We start from the raw sequence: 17,681 nt of genomic DNA on the forward strand, positions 1-17,681 counted from the left end.
TTCTGTAACATAAATGAAACCGTGAACACTAAATATCTATAAGCAAATGCGACTCACTGCGAGTAGCTTAATTCCTATCAATCCCACCTTTCAGCAGAAACCTAGGATCAACCTAAACTATATAACTGAGGATTAGTCTTTTACTTAATTCAGAGCACTCACTGATGGTTTCACTAAATTGTTCTGGGATTTCTTAGACTGCAAATTCCAGGCACATCAGGCCAGTCATGATTTCTGCACCATCATCTGCTCTGGGAACAGGCGCTCCTGCTAGAAAAACAACTTAAAGTCCACTTTTTTGTCCCTCCCCACTCTTCCCCCTTTTGGTTTTCAACCTTAATGCAAAGCAAGAGTGAGTGATGGTATGTTACTGCACAGGCAGCGTATTCTGAGACACGTGTGCCCTTCCTAATGCCCCCGTGGCTCCCTTTACTGATGCCACAAGTTGCTAAGGAGTATTTAATCCGTCTCCTCGCAGTTGCCGCATCGCTGCTGTTTCCAAGGAGCCTGGAAAGTAAGTTTAGGGTCCTTCTGCCAGCATCTGTTATCCAAGCCGCATTCCTCAGCTCCAGCCAACCTACCTAATTACCCGAGTCGCTAATTGGCGCCAAGCGCACCGCTTATTCACACGCGATGCTTCAGCAGAGCAACAGGAAACGCGCGTTCCCCCGCCCTCAGGAGGCGCCTTGCGCCTTGCGGCCGCGCTCACACTCGGGCTCCCGCAGCAGCGCAGCCGCACAGCTCAGCGGCGGCACGGTGACACGTGGCACCCGCGCGCCGCTGCCCCGCCCTCTTGCGTCAGCTGGCTCCCTCGGATTGGGAGCCTGCTCCAGCCCGGCCAACCAGCTACCGCCAACCGCGGCCACCCGCGACTCCCCGCAACCAACCCGCTACGGGCCCCGCGGCCCGCCCCTGGGCGGGCTCTCCGCTCCACGTGACCCGCCGCGAGGCGTGCCCCCAGCCCCTCCTCGGCGGCGGCGCGGGTCACGTGGCTCCGCCGCTGTCGCCGACGTCACCGCGTGAGGGCGCCGTCGCCGCTGAGTGACAGACGACGCCCGGGTACGGGAGTTTGCGGTGGCGCTGGAGCCGCGGCTTGCGCCCCTGCTACCGTCTCTCTCTGTGTCCCCCTCAGGCCGCGGCGCCATCCCGTGTTATGAGGCGGCCCTGAGGGCGGCGGCGGCGGCGGCCAGTGCAGCCCGGCGCGGCCCGGCAGGGTGACGGCGTCTCGGTTCGCCTCGCCGGCCAAACCCATGACTACGGCAAACTGCGGCGCCGCCGATGAGTTCGACTTCAGGCTGATCTTCGGGGAGGACGGGCAGCCGGGCCCCGGGCCGCCGCTGGGGCCTGCAGGTGCGCTCCTCATTTGCAGCTTGGTCGCCGCAGCTGCCCTCCCGCCGGGCCGGGGAGCGGGGTCCGCTTTCGGTTTGCTGTTTTCCTCAGGGCGAGAGCGGGGAGGGTTGGGGGGGACGGCGCCGTCATTCCTCACTTAGGCTGCGACCGCCTCACGGCTCCTCGAGCCGCCCGCCGCCGGTACAAGCTTATGTGGGAAAAGAGACCCTAGAGCGGGAGTCTCGCCGGAGGAGCCGCCCCAGGCGCGGTGCCTTGGCGGGAGGGCGTGTTGGATCGGGTGGGCCTGGCCCCCTCCACGCAAACCGGCGTCTTCTCGTCCCGCGCAGGTAGCGGCGGGGACCCGCCCGCGATCTCCCTCGGTGCCGGTTCCGGCGGCCCCGCAGGGTTTGGGGAGCGTGCCGTTAAACTTGGCACAGGGCATGGAGCGACAAGACTAATGGGGCTGCACTAGAAACTTGTCGGGGCTCTGAGATGGAAAGTTTCGACCGAGGTGTTCCCCGTACGAAAAGCATCGTAGTTACTCCAGTGTGTGCTTACAAACTTTTGTCTACGTACGTGTGTATATGTGTGGATGGGCAAAAGCACGGCGCGTGGAATGTGATGGCTATTGGCGTCCCTATGGACAGGTACATACACGTATTTCAGAGGGTTTCCGTTTTATTCTGTTTTGTAATGTTGAAGCCTGAAACTCCCTTTTAAAACAACTCGTATTTCTCTAAACCGTACAAAATGAAGTATTGCTTGCAAATCATGATGTAGAGAATAAGCCAGCTGTGCCGTCTATAGCTATACCAGACCTCTGGCTGCATGCTGGTTTTTCTGACCTACTTGAAATAAGTATTAATCGGTAATGCACTATCTTAAGTCTAACTGGGTAGATGATAAGGTAGCTCTGAAACATGACTGTACAGGCTAAGTGTTGCAGCCATGTTGTTTTGTTCACTGACTTGGTTGTCTGCATAAGTTGGTTGGAAAACCGATCAGTTTGACGCAGTCTGTGTGTAATCCAACGTGAACAATCAGGATGGATTTCTTACAAAATCTCTAACTGACTTGATGCTGTGATTTACAGATTCTGTCAGATAAGGAGAGATTTCTTTTGCCTGTTTTCCAACTTAGTAGATAGTGCTGTTGGAAAGAGGGGTTGAGTTCTGCTGGCTAAATAAATGCATTACAGGACTGCAGGAAAACAATGATGAATGTCAACAAATTACAACAAAAGTAATTCTGACACCCCTGTTCTTTTCATATAGCATTAGTGGTCTGAGCTGTGCGTCTCTGTCAATGATAGATGAGAGCGAGAAAGAAGTTGCTGAGGAAATGAAATACTAGTAGTACTCAATTCACTTCTTTAATACTTGTATTTTGGTAGCATTCCTTAACAAGCAGTTCAGATACTACTCTGAATGTAGGGAATTTTCCATGCTTGATAAAATCAAACGATTTTTAAGGCAAATTTGAAACTGTGATATTCAGGTCTGTTTGCTGGAGCTTTCAGTAATAAATCCATCATCTGTGTCTCTAACTCAGTAATTCCACTGGTTTGCAGAATACTGGAGATGGTTTCGCCTGCTGTGCACAGATGTGGCCTTCAGAGGCAAGGATTAGAATAGATCTCTGCCTTCAAGTATCCTACTAAAGGGATTGCCAGAGTTTAGCTGTTGGTTCTGCCCATGTATTTTACATACAAAGAGCTAGACTGCATACAAGAAAGGAGTTCTCCCTCTTCCAAGTATATTAGTTAGATGAACAAAAGTTCCTGCATGTCCCTAAAACATATATTGAATAATTGCTTATCACTTGTTTCAGTGATGATGTTTATTGTGCAGCAAAGTAAGCATAAGTGCATTTTTTTTTAATGTATGCTAATAATAAAACATGCAAATCATAGAGGAAGTTTCTGAATTTGAAATAAATAAATACGAAAATTACTGAGTCTTCCATGATCATGGAGAACACTTGACACTTTCTCATGTTTTGTGCTGTATCTCTAGAAGTTTGGAATTGGCATCCTTGTTGAAGAAGTGTCTAGTACAAAGTTCTTGTGTAAATAACACGGAAATCTACATTAATGCTTTCATTTATGCTTAGATTACTGCAGTGTTCTGAGAATTTTATTCTTTTTTTATATGAGCATATATATTTTATCTTTAACTGTTTTTTAATCAGAAGCAAGAAAAAGTGAGCTATTCTTCCGTTTCCTTTACTATACTTTTGATTTCTGAACTACTAAGAAAATGCTAGTTGTAGGCAATAGATTACACTTCTTATGACATTAAAAGAACAGTAAGAGAAATTAAATTAACTGGAATTCTGAGTTATTATGCAGGGCAATTTCAGACGATTGTAGGGTAGCAGAACTAACATACTTAGTTTTGTGCTGAATGGCAGAAATGGAGACTAATGTTCTGCAGTAATGCTTGTGTGCTTGGTCTGAACGTTGTAGCTTGTGCTGCAGAGAGGAATGCATGAAAGGTGGTTTAAGGATGTTGAAAGTCTGTACTTTAATACTGCAATCTTTGCACGATCCTTTTCTGACAAAATAATTGAGGCCCCCAGTGTCCAAAAGTAGAATTTATTTGAGATGCCACCAAGTTTGGCCTTTTTAATGAAGAGATTTTGAGGATGTAATATGTGACATTGGAATGATTTAACTGGAATGATGCTCCCATCCCCTTTACACTCAGTTTTGCAGTACTGTACAGTATTTTGGGAATTTTGCCTAGGATTTAAGCATTAAGCAAACTGCATTAAGGTCTTCACACATACTGTTAAAACCTGTTGAAGATGCAGTACACTGTTTAATAGCAAACTGTGCAAAAGAGGAGCAAATACAAGTTGCTGTGATTGTTTCTTTAGCTGAATTTTTATTTTAAGGGTTCATCTTCTAATTCAGCAAAGGGGTTTTTACAGGATAAGTGCCTTTAAAGAACTTGGAGTATGTAGTACTAAGCTGGGAATTCAAGATCTTGTAAGGTTCTGTAACATCCAAAATACAATTTTTGTTGGTGTGTAAAATGGGGACTGACTTAAAATGAGAGGCTGCAAAGTGTTCAATATTCAGAAAATTAATTATTTAATTACTTGCGAAATCCTGACTGCATTATTGATACCGCTGTTTAGAGTTCTGTCTAAAATGTACCTTATTATTTCTGATGAAGTCTTCTAAGAGCAAAGACAGGAAAACAAGAGTACTGTGTGAAATTTCACCCTTTTGTTCTTGTGGAGTAAAGGAGGAGAAATTAATATTATCTTTGAGGAGAAATTAATATTATCTTTTAATATAAGTAATTATCCATGGTTTATTTTGTTTATTTGTTTTTCTATTACATGAGTGCTTTAAAAATACTGATAAAAGTACCCTCCTTGGACTTCTGGTTCATCATGTCTGGTTTATTTTCTTGGAAACTGTGGAAGAAGCTGAAAAAGGGGTTCTGCGTATTTCCTGTGACTTAGTATATGGTTAAGTAATACTATGTAGTAATCTTGTTACAGATGAGCCTTACAATCTCTCTTACTTTTCTCCTGAACAGTATGGTATGAAAAGTATTAAGAATATCCTCATTCTGTAATGAATTTAGTGACAGTTCAAAACATCTTTGTGAGCTGGAGCCTCGCTCTGGTTAACAACGGTATTCCTGGCTTTGGATCTTTAGTTTATTTGAAAACTACTCGTGTTCCTCTCCAGTTTTCTTTTTTTTTTTTTTTTTTTTTTCCCTTCTGGCTTAGAGCTGTTAGCTTATTGGTTTGAGGCTGTTACTGAATATCAGGATGGAAATACACATTTTGCTGACTGTCAAAATAATATCTGATCTTTTCTTTTGAAGGTTTCTGTGCCAGACCTTCTCTCTCTATGAACATGTGAACTGTTGGGCTGCTCAGCAGTTGCCTGCTGCCTATGTGTTAAGCACTCTGAAGTGATAATGGGCGCTGACTTTATTTTTATTAGTAGCTAGGGAGAGATCTCTGTAGCAAAACCTAGCACTGTAATAGAAATCTTTTAATTCAGATATGTACTAAAAGTCTTAAAATCAATGATTTGTACGGAAATACCACCATGAAACTAGTCTTTACAGATTTGCCTTGATCGTTAGAAGTATTCTTCACTTTTTAAATGTGTTTCATGACAGGTATTGCTGGTGGGGATTGCTGGTAGGGAACAGAAAACAGCCTCAGCTGTTTACAAAAGTTTGCAGTATGCTTGTACTTTTTGTTATTATCCCTAAGATGATGATTAAGGTAAGCAATACTAAGAAAGCCGAGTTGTGGTAGGAAAGAGAGGAGGCTCATAATTGGACTGAGTGGAAAATCAAGGGCTGGATGCTGGCAGTAATTGTGGACTTGAGGTGTGAGCTGAATGAGGGTTGCTCATTCATTTTTGTGATCACATACTTCTGATCCAGAACTGCTACAAAGTTTGCTTTCCTTAACTGAGCAAAAAAAACCTCGTGAGATATGTTCTTCCGAACTCTTTTTAATGGACGACTTTGCACACTTACATGGTTCACCTGGAGTATTATTCCTTTTTTTGAAGGCTTTTTATTCTGTTTTGATTTAGTTGCCTCTATAAATGGGTAAGAGACAGTCTTACCACAAAATGGTAACTGTGTGGTTAGTATGTATAATTTGAGCTATCCAGACAAGTACAGCAGTCTGTGCTGGTCTGTAAACCTTTGCTCTACAAAGAGTGCTCACAAGGATCAACTGGTGCAACTATGAGAAAGGAATAAACAGACAAGTTGCTGGAGTTTGTTTCTTTTCTTTCTCCCTTAGACATAAATGATACTTTTTAACAGAAATGTTTGTTTATTATTTAGATATTGATAGGAACCACCATGTGAGGGAAATATAGTTGCTATCATTTTATTTTACAAGTTAGCGGATGCTGGTGTCTGTGCATGTAAAAGATTGACACAATGTAAATCAGCACTGGAGTGTGGTTATATAATCTGTTGATGGAGGGGAGGAGGCAAAACCAAACAGCTGCATTTGGCCAAACATAGAGGGTCTGTGACAAGAACCTTGTGACTTCAGCATAGCTTGGACAGTCACTGAGGGAGAACCAGAGGAAAATGTGTGTTGAAGTAAAATCTGGTGTCAGTGAAATCAGAATTGCCTGGCCATTGAGGCTAGCAGATTAAGGTGTAACTAGGAAGCTGATGTGTTTGAATATATTGTGGGTTTCTTACACTGAATGAAGTTTTGCTTGTTTGGATAAAGCTTGGCCAGTAGGAGACCATTTGGGAAAACACCAAATTCTCCTGTGTGCCCTTGTGAAGCAGTTGCAGTTGCACCTGACCTAATTTAATAACTTTTATGGTTTGGCATAGGGTTCTTGGGTCACTATATAGTGCCTCGAGAATCACTGTCATGAGTCTGTATGTAGTGCAGGAATTTGAAAATTACCTCTAGTTTAACAAAGTTTCACTTATGTTTAAATTTATAGTTGCACCTAACCTTCTGTCCTCGTCTCTCCCATGTGAATTATGGGCACAGTGCAAATGAATCCTGAGCTGTGATGTGGGAGATGAGCAGGACACAAAAGCATTTGAGCTAATGCTTTTATCTTACATACTTGTGAAAATTAGAAATAAGCTCTTTCTTTCTTCAAAGTAGCCCTCTGCTTAAAGCTTGATGGTCTTTTTCCTATTGCTTGTGTTGTACAGCTGAAAGCAGTTTATCATGTCCCACCTGAATAGTGGCCAAATAAGTCATGTTGCTGTGAATGAGTGAGAAGTGAGAGTAGAATGGGCCTGGGTCAATGCTAAGCAGCAGTTTGGCTGTTCACAGCCGTGATATAAATATGGGAGTTGTTGCCCAAAGCTGCCCTGGTGGGCCAGGGAAGTATGTGGAGAAGATTTGGCAGGAAGCCCAGCCTGTAAAACAACATCCAAGTCCTTGCATTTGTCCAGGCATGCCATGAGCGGTTCAAATGACAGTGGAATTTAAGATGAGTGATCAGTAAGGCTAAGTAGAATTACAAGGCAGGAGTAAGCTTATTAACAAAGCCACATTCTCTTCTACCTTTAGTACACCCATCTGTGAGTATTCTTGTGAAATACTGGCAAAATAGAACATTTAGAAAATTGTGGAACTGTTCATTCAGGGAAGACCAGTTTAAATGTGAAGAACTGCAGAACTGGTTGATAAGCAAGTGTTTGGGCTGGGTTGTGGCCTGCAGATCTCATGAGTTAACCAAACAGCTGAACTTAATCACTTACTTGGCTCTTCTGATTAAATGTACTGGTGGCATTGAATGCTTATAGTTATTTTTCTGACGAAGGATGATAGATGTGATAAAAGAGAAGATACTTTTGTTAGTTTTCTTTGAGAGGCCCAGTCATTTTTGTGTGCCTGGGGGAAAGAGAAAGAATCAACTTTCTGGGGATCTGACTACAAACCCATGATCTAACAGCAATAAATTCATGAAAATAGAACTTTGGGTTTGTGTTGTGTTACTGGTTTGTCTGTTTGGATTTTTATTTGTTTAGGGTTTTGTTTTGTTTCTGTTTGTTTTAAGAGAAACAAACTTCATTTGAAGCTGCATAAATGATGTTTGTAGGTAGAAATGTGAACAGATACAGCTAATTTATTACTCCCAGAAATTTAGAATTATATTATTCATATTAATATTCAGATTAATAGGAATTGCTTGTTTAAAAAATGGCTCTCAGACTGCGTTTTGAAGATTAGTCATCACTCGTAAAAATGAGAAATGTTTTTAATATAGCAAAATTGCTGGATGGCGTTGAATTGTTCTGGGTTCTTTCTGACAGGTTGGTGGAGAGAGTTATTTTTGAAATCTCATAAATATTCCTCTTTGGACTTAATTTATAGGTCCTTTCAAACTGTTATCTTTCCATTTTCTTTATGAGGTTATTCAAGATTGCAGGGGGCAAATGATTTTCAATTCACTGCTTATTGAGAATCTTCATGTTTTAGTGGCTGATAACTTTGCTTTTTGGAACAATTGCTGGGAGAAATATTTTTTTAATCCCAGGTTTTACTTTTCTTAAAGGGCTTTGGTAAATAGAATAAATGGGAAGACCACTTAAATTGAGTGATAGGCAGCATTTGTACTGTGCTGGAAGAGAATGGATTTGTGACTGTAGTTGGGGTAGGGCACAGACTGTTACCTTCTAACTGAAGTTGCTTTGCAGAGTAACCTTTCATACCTAAAATGAAAGCATACACTAAAAACAGAATGAGAAGCTGGTAATAGTCATGGTGCATTTATTAACCGTTAGTGACAATGATTCACTGCTCTTGATATGGGCTGAAATAATGTCTATAATAATTTATAACTACTCACATTGATCTTAGATGCTTTCTAGTGGTTATTCCTTGCATCAGAAACACAAAGTTGATGAGATGTAATAACTCTATGATTACAAAAGTCTTTAACAGTGTCATTTGGGATAAGTGTACTCAAGTGACAAGGCCACAAGAGAATGTGTGGTTTAATCCAAAGAACCACTAAGAAAATCTGCCAACGTCTTGTGTGTTGCATAGCTTCTTTAAATTAGGTCAATGTCTGTATTTTGTCAGTATAATTTGTCAAATTTATGCATTTGAGAGCAAATGTTAACATCTTTCAAACTGCTTAGCTTTTCTAATTGAGGCAGGCGATTAGGCTGCTTCGGTACAGTGTGTGGTGATACCTCCAATCCTGCTGGAATAAACTCAAGCTATTTAGGACTGTGAAGAGATGCAAAGTTTCAGGACTTGCATGTGGCACAGTTGTGAGGCATGCTAATGTGGTCTCCTTTATACTTTGGAGGGTTATTCTGAAAGTTGCTGGAAACATGCTGTTAGTGCTCGGCTTCCCTTTTCTCATTTGGCTGTTTGATTCCTCTTTCTCCCTGTTAATGCTTTCTGTGTCAATCTTAGCAAAGTGAATTCAAGGTGTTTCTGATTCTACACTCATGTGAGCAGCTGGGAAAACAGGAAAGTTTCGTATTATCATTCTGGCTCATTTCAGCCCTTTGATTTACAGAGAGCCTTTGAGTTTCATGCGCCTAAAGTACGCATTAAAGCTATATTATGAAATATGTTGGTGAAAGGTGTAATGTTAATGATTTGAAGTACTGAATTAACTGTGTGTAGAATTGCCTGCTGTGGAATAATTTGCCCTTTCGCATGTTGTAAGACAGTGGCAGAAGTACAGTGTAATTTTGCTGAAGTGTGAAGAGTTCCCCCACTAGTTTGTTCAGACACTATCAATACCAGTTTCAGCATCTGTGTCATGCTCTGTTTGGTAAACAGAGAGAGGCATGCCTCCATTTCAGTCTCCCCTCCTCTTACTGTGTAAGCCTCTCCCCACTCAAACTTCTTGCCTTGGCTTCTTGCATTCTCTTTCTACCAGTTTTCACAAAGACCTATGCTTATGTCACCACACTGTCCCATAAACTAAAATACCCACTTTCTTGCACACTCTTGTGTTCCGTTTGCTATGGCCCTTCTTACACATTCCAATCTTGGAAACTTGGGTTCTGCTTAGTGCTTGGTTCAGGACTGGAGCAGACTGTAAACCTGGAGGTGTGTCTATAGAGCTACAGGTTGCATTAGCAAGCTCGTTGGTGTTAGAAGTTGATCAGTAGCAAAGGTATTCACATAGGTAGGTAGGTAGGTGAGGATTGCAGTTTATAGATAAAGCATAAACCAGAACTTTAAATAACTAGAGAGCCTTTTATGGAGTCTGTTAGTTTTGCCCCCACAAAGGAAGAGTTAGATTGTGAATGATAAACTGGCCTTCAGTGCCAAGAATCTTGACAAACCTTTGGCTGGCAGCTACAGCACATGATTCCCTTGTTCTCATCAATCATTATTTGTCTAATGTCCTCACTTACCTTCATGATCAGCCTTCTTCCTGTGAGTCAGGCACAACATGCCAGTTGTTTTGAATTGCTCAGTTTTCTTTCAATTCCCATGTCTATACATACCAGATGCTCGGGGATTGCAGGAGTGCAGTCACAGTCACAGTATGCTAGAGATTGGAAGGGACCTCAAAAGATTATCTAGTCCAATCCCCCTGCCGGAGCAGGAACACCTAGATAATATTACACAGGAATGTGTCCAGGCGAGTTTTGAATGTCTCCAGGGAAGGAGACTCCGCAACCTCCCTGGGCAGCCTGTTCCAGTGTTCTGTCACCCTCACTGAGAAGTTTCTTCTCAAGTTTAAATGGAACCTTTTGTGTTCCAGTTTGTACCCATTACCCCTCATCCTATCATTGTTTGCCACTGAGTAGAGCCTGGCTCCATCCTCGTGACACTCCCCCTTTATATATTTATATACACTAATAAGGTCACCCCTCAGTCTCCTCCAAACTGTAGAGACCCAGCTCCCTCAGTCTTTCCTCATAAGGGAGATGCGCCACTCCCTTAATCATCTTAGTTGCCCTGCACTGGACTCTTTTGTCCTTTCACAAATTCTAACAACTGATCCTATAAAATAATGTACTTCATCTACCAAATAGCAGTGACAAATAGGCTGTTAATACTGTGTGTTAGTAACCGCTGCATGGATGTCTTGTGTCATTTTAAGAATCTAAGGCTGTAGTGTATTTCTTCGTATCTCTGAACTACTAGGGTTGTGTTAAGCTGAGTGTCTTTCTAACACTGAATGGCAAATTAGGCTTTATCAAACTGGAGGGCACCGTCTTCCGTGAAATAATGTGCCCTCTTGAATGACATATTCATAGAGAAAATAAGGAGACAAAGACAAGCCTGTAGAACTTACAGATTTTTTTAGGTAGAAAGTAAATATTTTTCTTTTTTAACCTGTTATGATTATTAAGGATTAATCCTTAAATACTGAACCACAAGCTGTGTAAAGCTTTCATTTACAGATGTGCTTCATGATCAAGCTAGAACACCAGCAGAACTGGAGGAGGCACCGCTATAAGCATTGCCTAACACTTCCACTTGCCACTTTCTGTTCTTGTAACTGAACTTAGAATGACTAATTCTTGTTGAACCATACAGTTACAAGCTGGATTTTTTTTACCTGTTTTGTACGTCATTTTTTATCAACGTATCTCAGGCATTCTGCTATGAAAGATTACAAGTACTTACTTTTTTTTTTAAAAAGGAATAAACCTCAACTGAGTAACTACCATTTGCTGCAACAAAAATACATAATTTTCTGAAATATGCTTTGTAGCTTAAGGAGGTGCATTTGACTTTTCATGTTTATTTAGTCTGTTTTTCTTACATACCAAATAAAATTTCATGACTGTTACTTCCCTATTTGGAAAGGAGTGAGGGTAGTTGCTGCTGAAAAAAAAAGTAACACGTAGTTACACCCTGAGAGCCAGTATGTTCTTATGTTATTCCATGTCAATTGTAAACACTTCTTATGCTGCATTATTCACTTGCTTAAGCTAGCGCAGCTTCATTATTATTCTACATTTCTACCAAGGACAATGAATTCTTATCCAGACTGGAATTTGGAAAAGACTCATTGATGGGCTCGCATTGTTGAGAAGATTGTTTTTCTTGTACATTTTCAGTATTCTTCCTGAACACAAGAAAATGAGTGAAGTTCTAATGGGCACGAGAGAGCTGCCCCTTCTGTACATGACTGACAGAAGTAAAATTTATTTTTATCCTTTCTGAGTAATCTGATATGGCCATGAAACAGAGCACAAAATCATTGGAGAGAACTGCTTCATTAAATGGCAGTTGTTCTAACTCATCCTTTTCTGAAAGCATAAACTTGAAGTACTGTTTTGTGTGTTGCTAAACTTGGTCTGTAAGGATATGTCTTCCTGCTTCACGTTGCTACCTGAATTTTTTTTCACAATTTATACGTTTTCACTGCCATGTTTGGTGGTCTACTAGCCAGTTATACCCTTATAAGATAATGGATTGCTGTGGTTTTTTTTTTGTTTTGGTTTGGTTTTGGGTTTTTAAATTGTATTTTTTATGTTGCTGTTTAAGCTTGTAGTAAGTGTGTCTAGAGAATTTATGGCTTGCAGTGGAAAACTAAAGTTAAATATGCATTCAGAGAGCTTTAATGTGATAGCGTACCAGCAAGAACTCTGATTGGTGCAGAAAAGAAAACTATGACTCTTTGGTATTTTGGGTTCTTTGTGAAGATTTAGACTCCTCTTTTCATCCTTAGAAGTATATGAACTGCTGCAAATCAGTAGGATACTGAAAAAAAAAAACGGAGCTGCATTTTTTTTTTGCTCTTATTTACAGGTATTTCTGTGGCGTTCTTAATAATACGATTGTGTTCAGAAAGAGATCATGGTAACTGTCATGACAACTGAAAAACAGAGGAGGTTGTCATTCCTTTTAAAGTTTGGGAGTGGAGACAGATTATATATGCCTGAGAATACACATGATGTCTGTGGCAATGCTCAGGTCTTTCCTCATGCTATTTAAAGGACTTGATGGATGATCGTGTTTCCACAGTAGTATTTTTATAAGAACTAGTTCGTGTTGCACTTTCTTAGTACCTTATGACAACTCCTGTTGTCTGAACCTTTTTGTTTATGGGCTTACAAACCTAGAATAATAAAGTGGTTTGGAGAATTTTGGCACAGGGCTCCTATTCAGTCATTTGATAGTAATTGACCTTCCTTCTGTGAAGAAGTCTGGCTCACTACACAGCTGCACGTATGCATGTGCTAGTACATTGTTGAGGAGTGAACAACTGGTGGGCAAACATTACAAGTCCTGAATGTTCAGTCTGATACGACAACTAGTGAGCAAAATGTTCTTTAGGAGCAGTTGTTCTGGATATTATTTAATTATATTCTCCAGTTAGAAAGCTTATGTTGAAAGTGTAGTTAGCAGGTTAGTAAGTGAACCAGTGTTGGTTTAATGCTGAACAGGGGCTTCTGTAAACAAGTCTTTCCTGACTGTAGTAAATGGACATTCAAAATGACAGATCTCCTGGTTCTCATGGATTAAGGATGGCACAGATGCCTCATGTAAGGTTGGAGGTCTGCAGCTTTATATAGCTTATGCGTAGTATGTGAACATACAGCATCTGCTCACTTTCATGACCCTTCAGCAATAAACCTGATCTCAGCAGGATGGGGAAGAAGGCTTTACTGAATTTCTAAAGACTCAATGGTTTCTCCATGCATGGTAATGTTAAAAGTCCTAAGTTAAAACAAAGCTTGATTTCTTTCTAGCTATCCAGAAGACTTCCTTTGATAGTAAAACAAAATTTGTTTGACATGGTTTTGTTCTTAGCAAACATTGACTTGTTTTGTTTCCCTGTCTCCTTTTAAATGCTTCCTGGAATGAGTATACTATTAATATTACTTCTGAACCTGAAGTTAAACTTACTGGCCCATAATTTTTCAGTACTTTTTAACCTTTTATTTATTCCAGTTTTCTTGACTCTGCATTGCTGTTAACTTTGTAAGCAATTTACTCAGTTGCCTTTACTAAAAGAAGCATTTAACACACCTGCCTTTTCGGGGTCATGGCAGTCTTTTGATGTGAATGGTACTGCTTCTTTGATCTTTGTATTTTGCTGTATCTGTTCTATCTAGCATCTTGCCCCCATGTGCTTGTGGTAGTTTTTATGCTCTACTTTAGTAATCTGACCTAGTTTCAGTTTCTTGAACCCTTATATTTTATGGTCAGTGAAAGCCTCATGTGTTGGCCAACTAGACTTCTTTACTGCCTTCACTCACCCAGTAGGATTGTTTGGATGTAATGGCTATCCTGCTCAGTAACCAGAGCACCATAACTCCATTTTTTCCCTTGGGCTTCTCTGTTTTTTCTCCTTGCCTATTGCGAGACTTGCCTGAATTTGTTTACTCTCTGCTTTCCTGAAGACCTGTGATGGATTTTTTAAGAGCTATTCTCACTCCTTTCCCTTTTAAGGGTTATCAGCTAGTATGGGTTTTGTTTTGTTTTGTTTTTTCCTGATTTCTTTCACCTAACATATTTATCTTTGTATGTTCACTAGTTCCTTCAGATTACTTAGGGAGTGCTTCCAGATTGAATTGTCTCTGCAGTCTTTAAAAGGGCAAACATGGTGATTGGTAAATGGTCATGAATGAATGACATGAATTGTAAAAGTCACAGTAGTTGGTGTTGTCCTTTGTATGACCAACTAACAAGTTATTTTAACACATGGCTGTAAGGGGGAGGATTTGTGTGTGCAAACTGAAATAAGTCTACCTGTTTGGTGATCGTGTCTAAAAATGGTTTGCATGATTTAGACTTCCAAATATACTGTTTCCACAATCTTAAGCATGCTTTTGGGATTTGGTGTTCATTAAATGCATAGTTCTTACCCTAGGTCTCTAGCCTCCTGTTTTTTGAGTATGCGCGTGTATGCTGTTGGGGAGAGGTAATGGGCGAGCACAGTGCCAAACTTATAAGACCTTGTTTGTCATGGAGAAGGACCAAGGAAGCCTGAGTCAAAAGAGCGCTCTCCTGCCTTTTCCACCTCTTCCCCAGCTCTTCCCAGCTGCTATTAATTCTGTGCTAGTCTGATCTCTCCACCTCAGCTCTGTGAAACTTAAAATTTTAATGTACATCTGCTTTTTGTAAATCCCAGGGACATTGAAAGTGGACAAATTGTCTTAAATATTTTAAGATTTCTTCAATATTGCTGCAAGAGAGGTAGGACTCTTTGCAATGGTGAGAGTTTAAGCCAATGTGCTGCTACTCTTCCAGAAGCCATTAATGACAGTTAATGGTTTTATGCACAGGATTTGGAGATATCCAACTGTTGTTTTCCTATCAGATTTTTAGTATTATTTCAAATTTTCTGTAGCCATAACCATTTTATTTCTAAGTTTTGAGTAGCTGGATAATTGCTGTTGTTAGGGTTACCTTTTTTTATCCCTTGACCTCTACTTCTAATCATAGAATCATACAATAGTTAGGGTTGGAAAGGACCTTAAGATCATCTAGTTCCAACCCCCTCGCCATGGGCAGGGACACCTCACACTAAACCATGCCACCCAAGGCTTCGTCCAACCTGGCCTTGAACACAGCCAGGATTGGACCATTCACAACCTCCCTGGGCAACCCATTCCAGTGCCTCACCACCCTTACAGTAAAGAACTTCTGCCTTATGTCCAATCTAAACTTCCTCTGTTTAAATTTAAACCCATCACCCCTTGTTCTGCCACTACAGTCTCTGATGAAGAGTCCCTCTTCAGCATCCTTGTAGTTCCCCTTCAGATACTGGAAGGCTGCTCTGAGGTCTCCACACAGCCTTCTCTTCTCCAGGCTGAACAGCCCCAACTTTCGCAGCCTGTCTTCATACGGGAGGTGCTCCAGTCCCCTGATCATCCTCATGGGCTTTCTCTGGACTTGTTCCACCAGTTCCACGTCCTTTGTATGTTGAGGACACCAGAACTGCACACAATACTCCAAGTGAGGTCTCACAAGAGCAGAGTAGAGGGGCAGGATCACCTCCTTTGACCTGCTGGTCATGCTTGTTTTGATGCAGCCCAGGATACGGTTGGCTTTCTGGGCTGCGAGCGCACACTGAAGCTGGCTCATGTTCATTTTCTCATCCACCAACACCTCCAAGTCCTTCTCCACAGGGCTGCTCTGAATCTCTTCTTTGCCCAACCTGCAGCTGTGCCTGGGATTGCTCCCACCCAGGTGTAGGACCTTGCACTTGGCATGGTTAAACTTCATGAGGTTGGCATCAGCCCACCTCACAAGCGTGTCGAGGTCCCTCTGGATGGCATTCCTTCCCTCCAGCGTATCAACCGAACCACACAGCTTGGTGTCATCGGCAAACTTGCTGAGGGCGCACTCAATCCCACTGTCCATGTCAGCAGCAAAGATGTTGAACAAGACCGGTCCCAACACCGATCCCTGAGGGACACCACTCGTTACTGCTCTCCAGCTGGACATTGAGCCATTGACCACAACTCTTTGTGTGCGGCCATCCAGCCAGTTCTTTATCCACTGAGTGGTCCACCTATCAAATTGATGTCTCTCCAATTTAGAGACAGGGATGTCGTGTGGGACAGTGTTGAATGATTTGCACAATTCCAGGTAGATGACATCAACTGCTCTACCCCTGTCTATCAGTTCTGTAGCCCCACCACAGAAGGCCACCAAATTGGTCAGGCAGGATTTCCCCTTAGTGAAGCCATGCTGGCTGTCACCAAGCACCTTGTTGTTTTTCATGTGTCTTAGCATTCCTTCCAGGAGAATCTGCTCCAAGATTTTCCCAGGCATAGAGGCGAGACTGACTGGTCTGTAATTCCCTGGAATAATGAGTCAGGAAACATTTGTAATCTTGCACACAAATACTGATAGATGTAGAAAACCTGTAAGTAACTACCATCTGCATTTCATGTTTTGTGATAGGAAATGTCAAAATGAAAGACTCCAAATTAAAGTTTTAAAACCTGTTATCCTACTGAAGGGATAGGGAAATGCAGTTTTGGTCGTGTTCAGTGTAGTGAGCTTGTGTTGATTATTCAGTATACAGTACACAAAAGAGTCCTTCCTAAGTATCCTGATCTTTTTAGTGAATGCATATTTAGAAATAAACCTATATTGATTTTCTGTGCTCTTAAAATGTATCATCGTACCTAATGACATAATTATATAGTAAGGATAATTGTTAAATATGACTATATGCAACATATATAAAACCACACAATGCTTATAAAACTAGTCTTGAATGCAGTTTTGTGCCTCCTTTAATAGATAGGTTACTCATAGAGCTGTTCCCTGCCCGTGAACCTGTATCAGATTTTTCTTTGAGGAACATAGTCATTCCCTGGTAGCAATACGCTTTCTCTCCATTTGTAAATGCTCCCTTGTTGTCTCTGAGGAGATGCTGTTTTGCTTTTTTTTTTTTTTCTGTTAATTTTCATCTGATTGCTATGAAGTGAAACTGATAATAGAGTAACTTCATCAACATACTAACTTTTTCGTCATGGAAGGATCTGAAATACATGGCTTCCTGTCTGGATATTTTATCTGATTGTGAGAGAGATTAGATTTATTTTAAATATTCTACAGATACTCAGGGTAAAAACTATTTTAAAAAGAAAAAAAAGAGGTAATACCTGAGATGCAATTAATGCCGTCCATTCTGGATTTATAGAAAATAATTGGATGATTTTTCATCATCACACTTGACACAGGAGTATTTTAGTTTGCAGAAACATTTATGCTTCTGCATAATATTCCGCTACTGCTAAAAAAAATAGCAACTCACTTTAAAAGGTAAAGTTCCACATGCAAAACATTAGAAACTGTATAGTTTTAATGATGAAGTTAAATGGGTTAAAAATAGGTCAAAAGTTCTCAGAGTGATTTGGCAAATTACTTGGGTCATAGAGACAATGTTGTTACCAGATTTTGAGGCTAGT

General features: G+C 41.2%; 1 protein-coding gene across 3 annotated transcripts in view; it reads left to right on the forward strand.

Annotated features, from left to right (window-relative positions):
- Positions 1 to 1,060: 1,060 nt before the first annotated feature.
- Positions 1,061 to 17,681, forward strand: part of NFATC3 (nuclear factor of activated T cells 3) — a 75,697-nt gene continuing 59,076 nt past the window's right edge. For 2 of the 3 annotated variants that reach the window (XM_062609145.1, XM_062609146.1), the window contains exon 1: positions 1,062 to 1,350. In XM_062609145.1, the coding sequence (XP_062465129.1) occupies positions 1,251 to 1,350 (100 nt within the window). In that variant the 5' untranslated portion in view covers positions 1,062 to 1,250. Of the gene's footprint in view, positions 1,351 to 17,681 lie in introns of all 3 variants that reach the window. The other variant, XM_062609147.1, reaches the window with a different exon arrangement.

Source organism: Pezoporus occidentalis, unplaced genomic scaffold (genome assembly GCF_034315485.1).
Source record: "Pezoporus occidentalis ecotype Australia unplaced genomic scaffold, CSIRO_AGI_Poc_V1 ctg135, whole genome shotgun sequence".
Classification (NCBI taxonomy): Eukaryota; Metazoa; Chordata; class Aves; order Psittaciformes; family Psittacidae; genus Pezoporus; species Pezoporus occidentalis.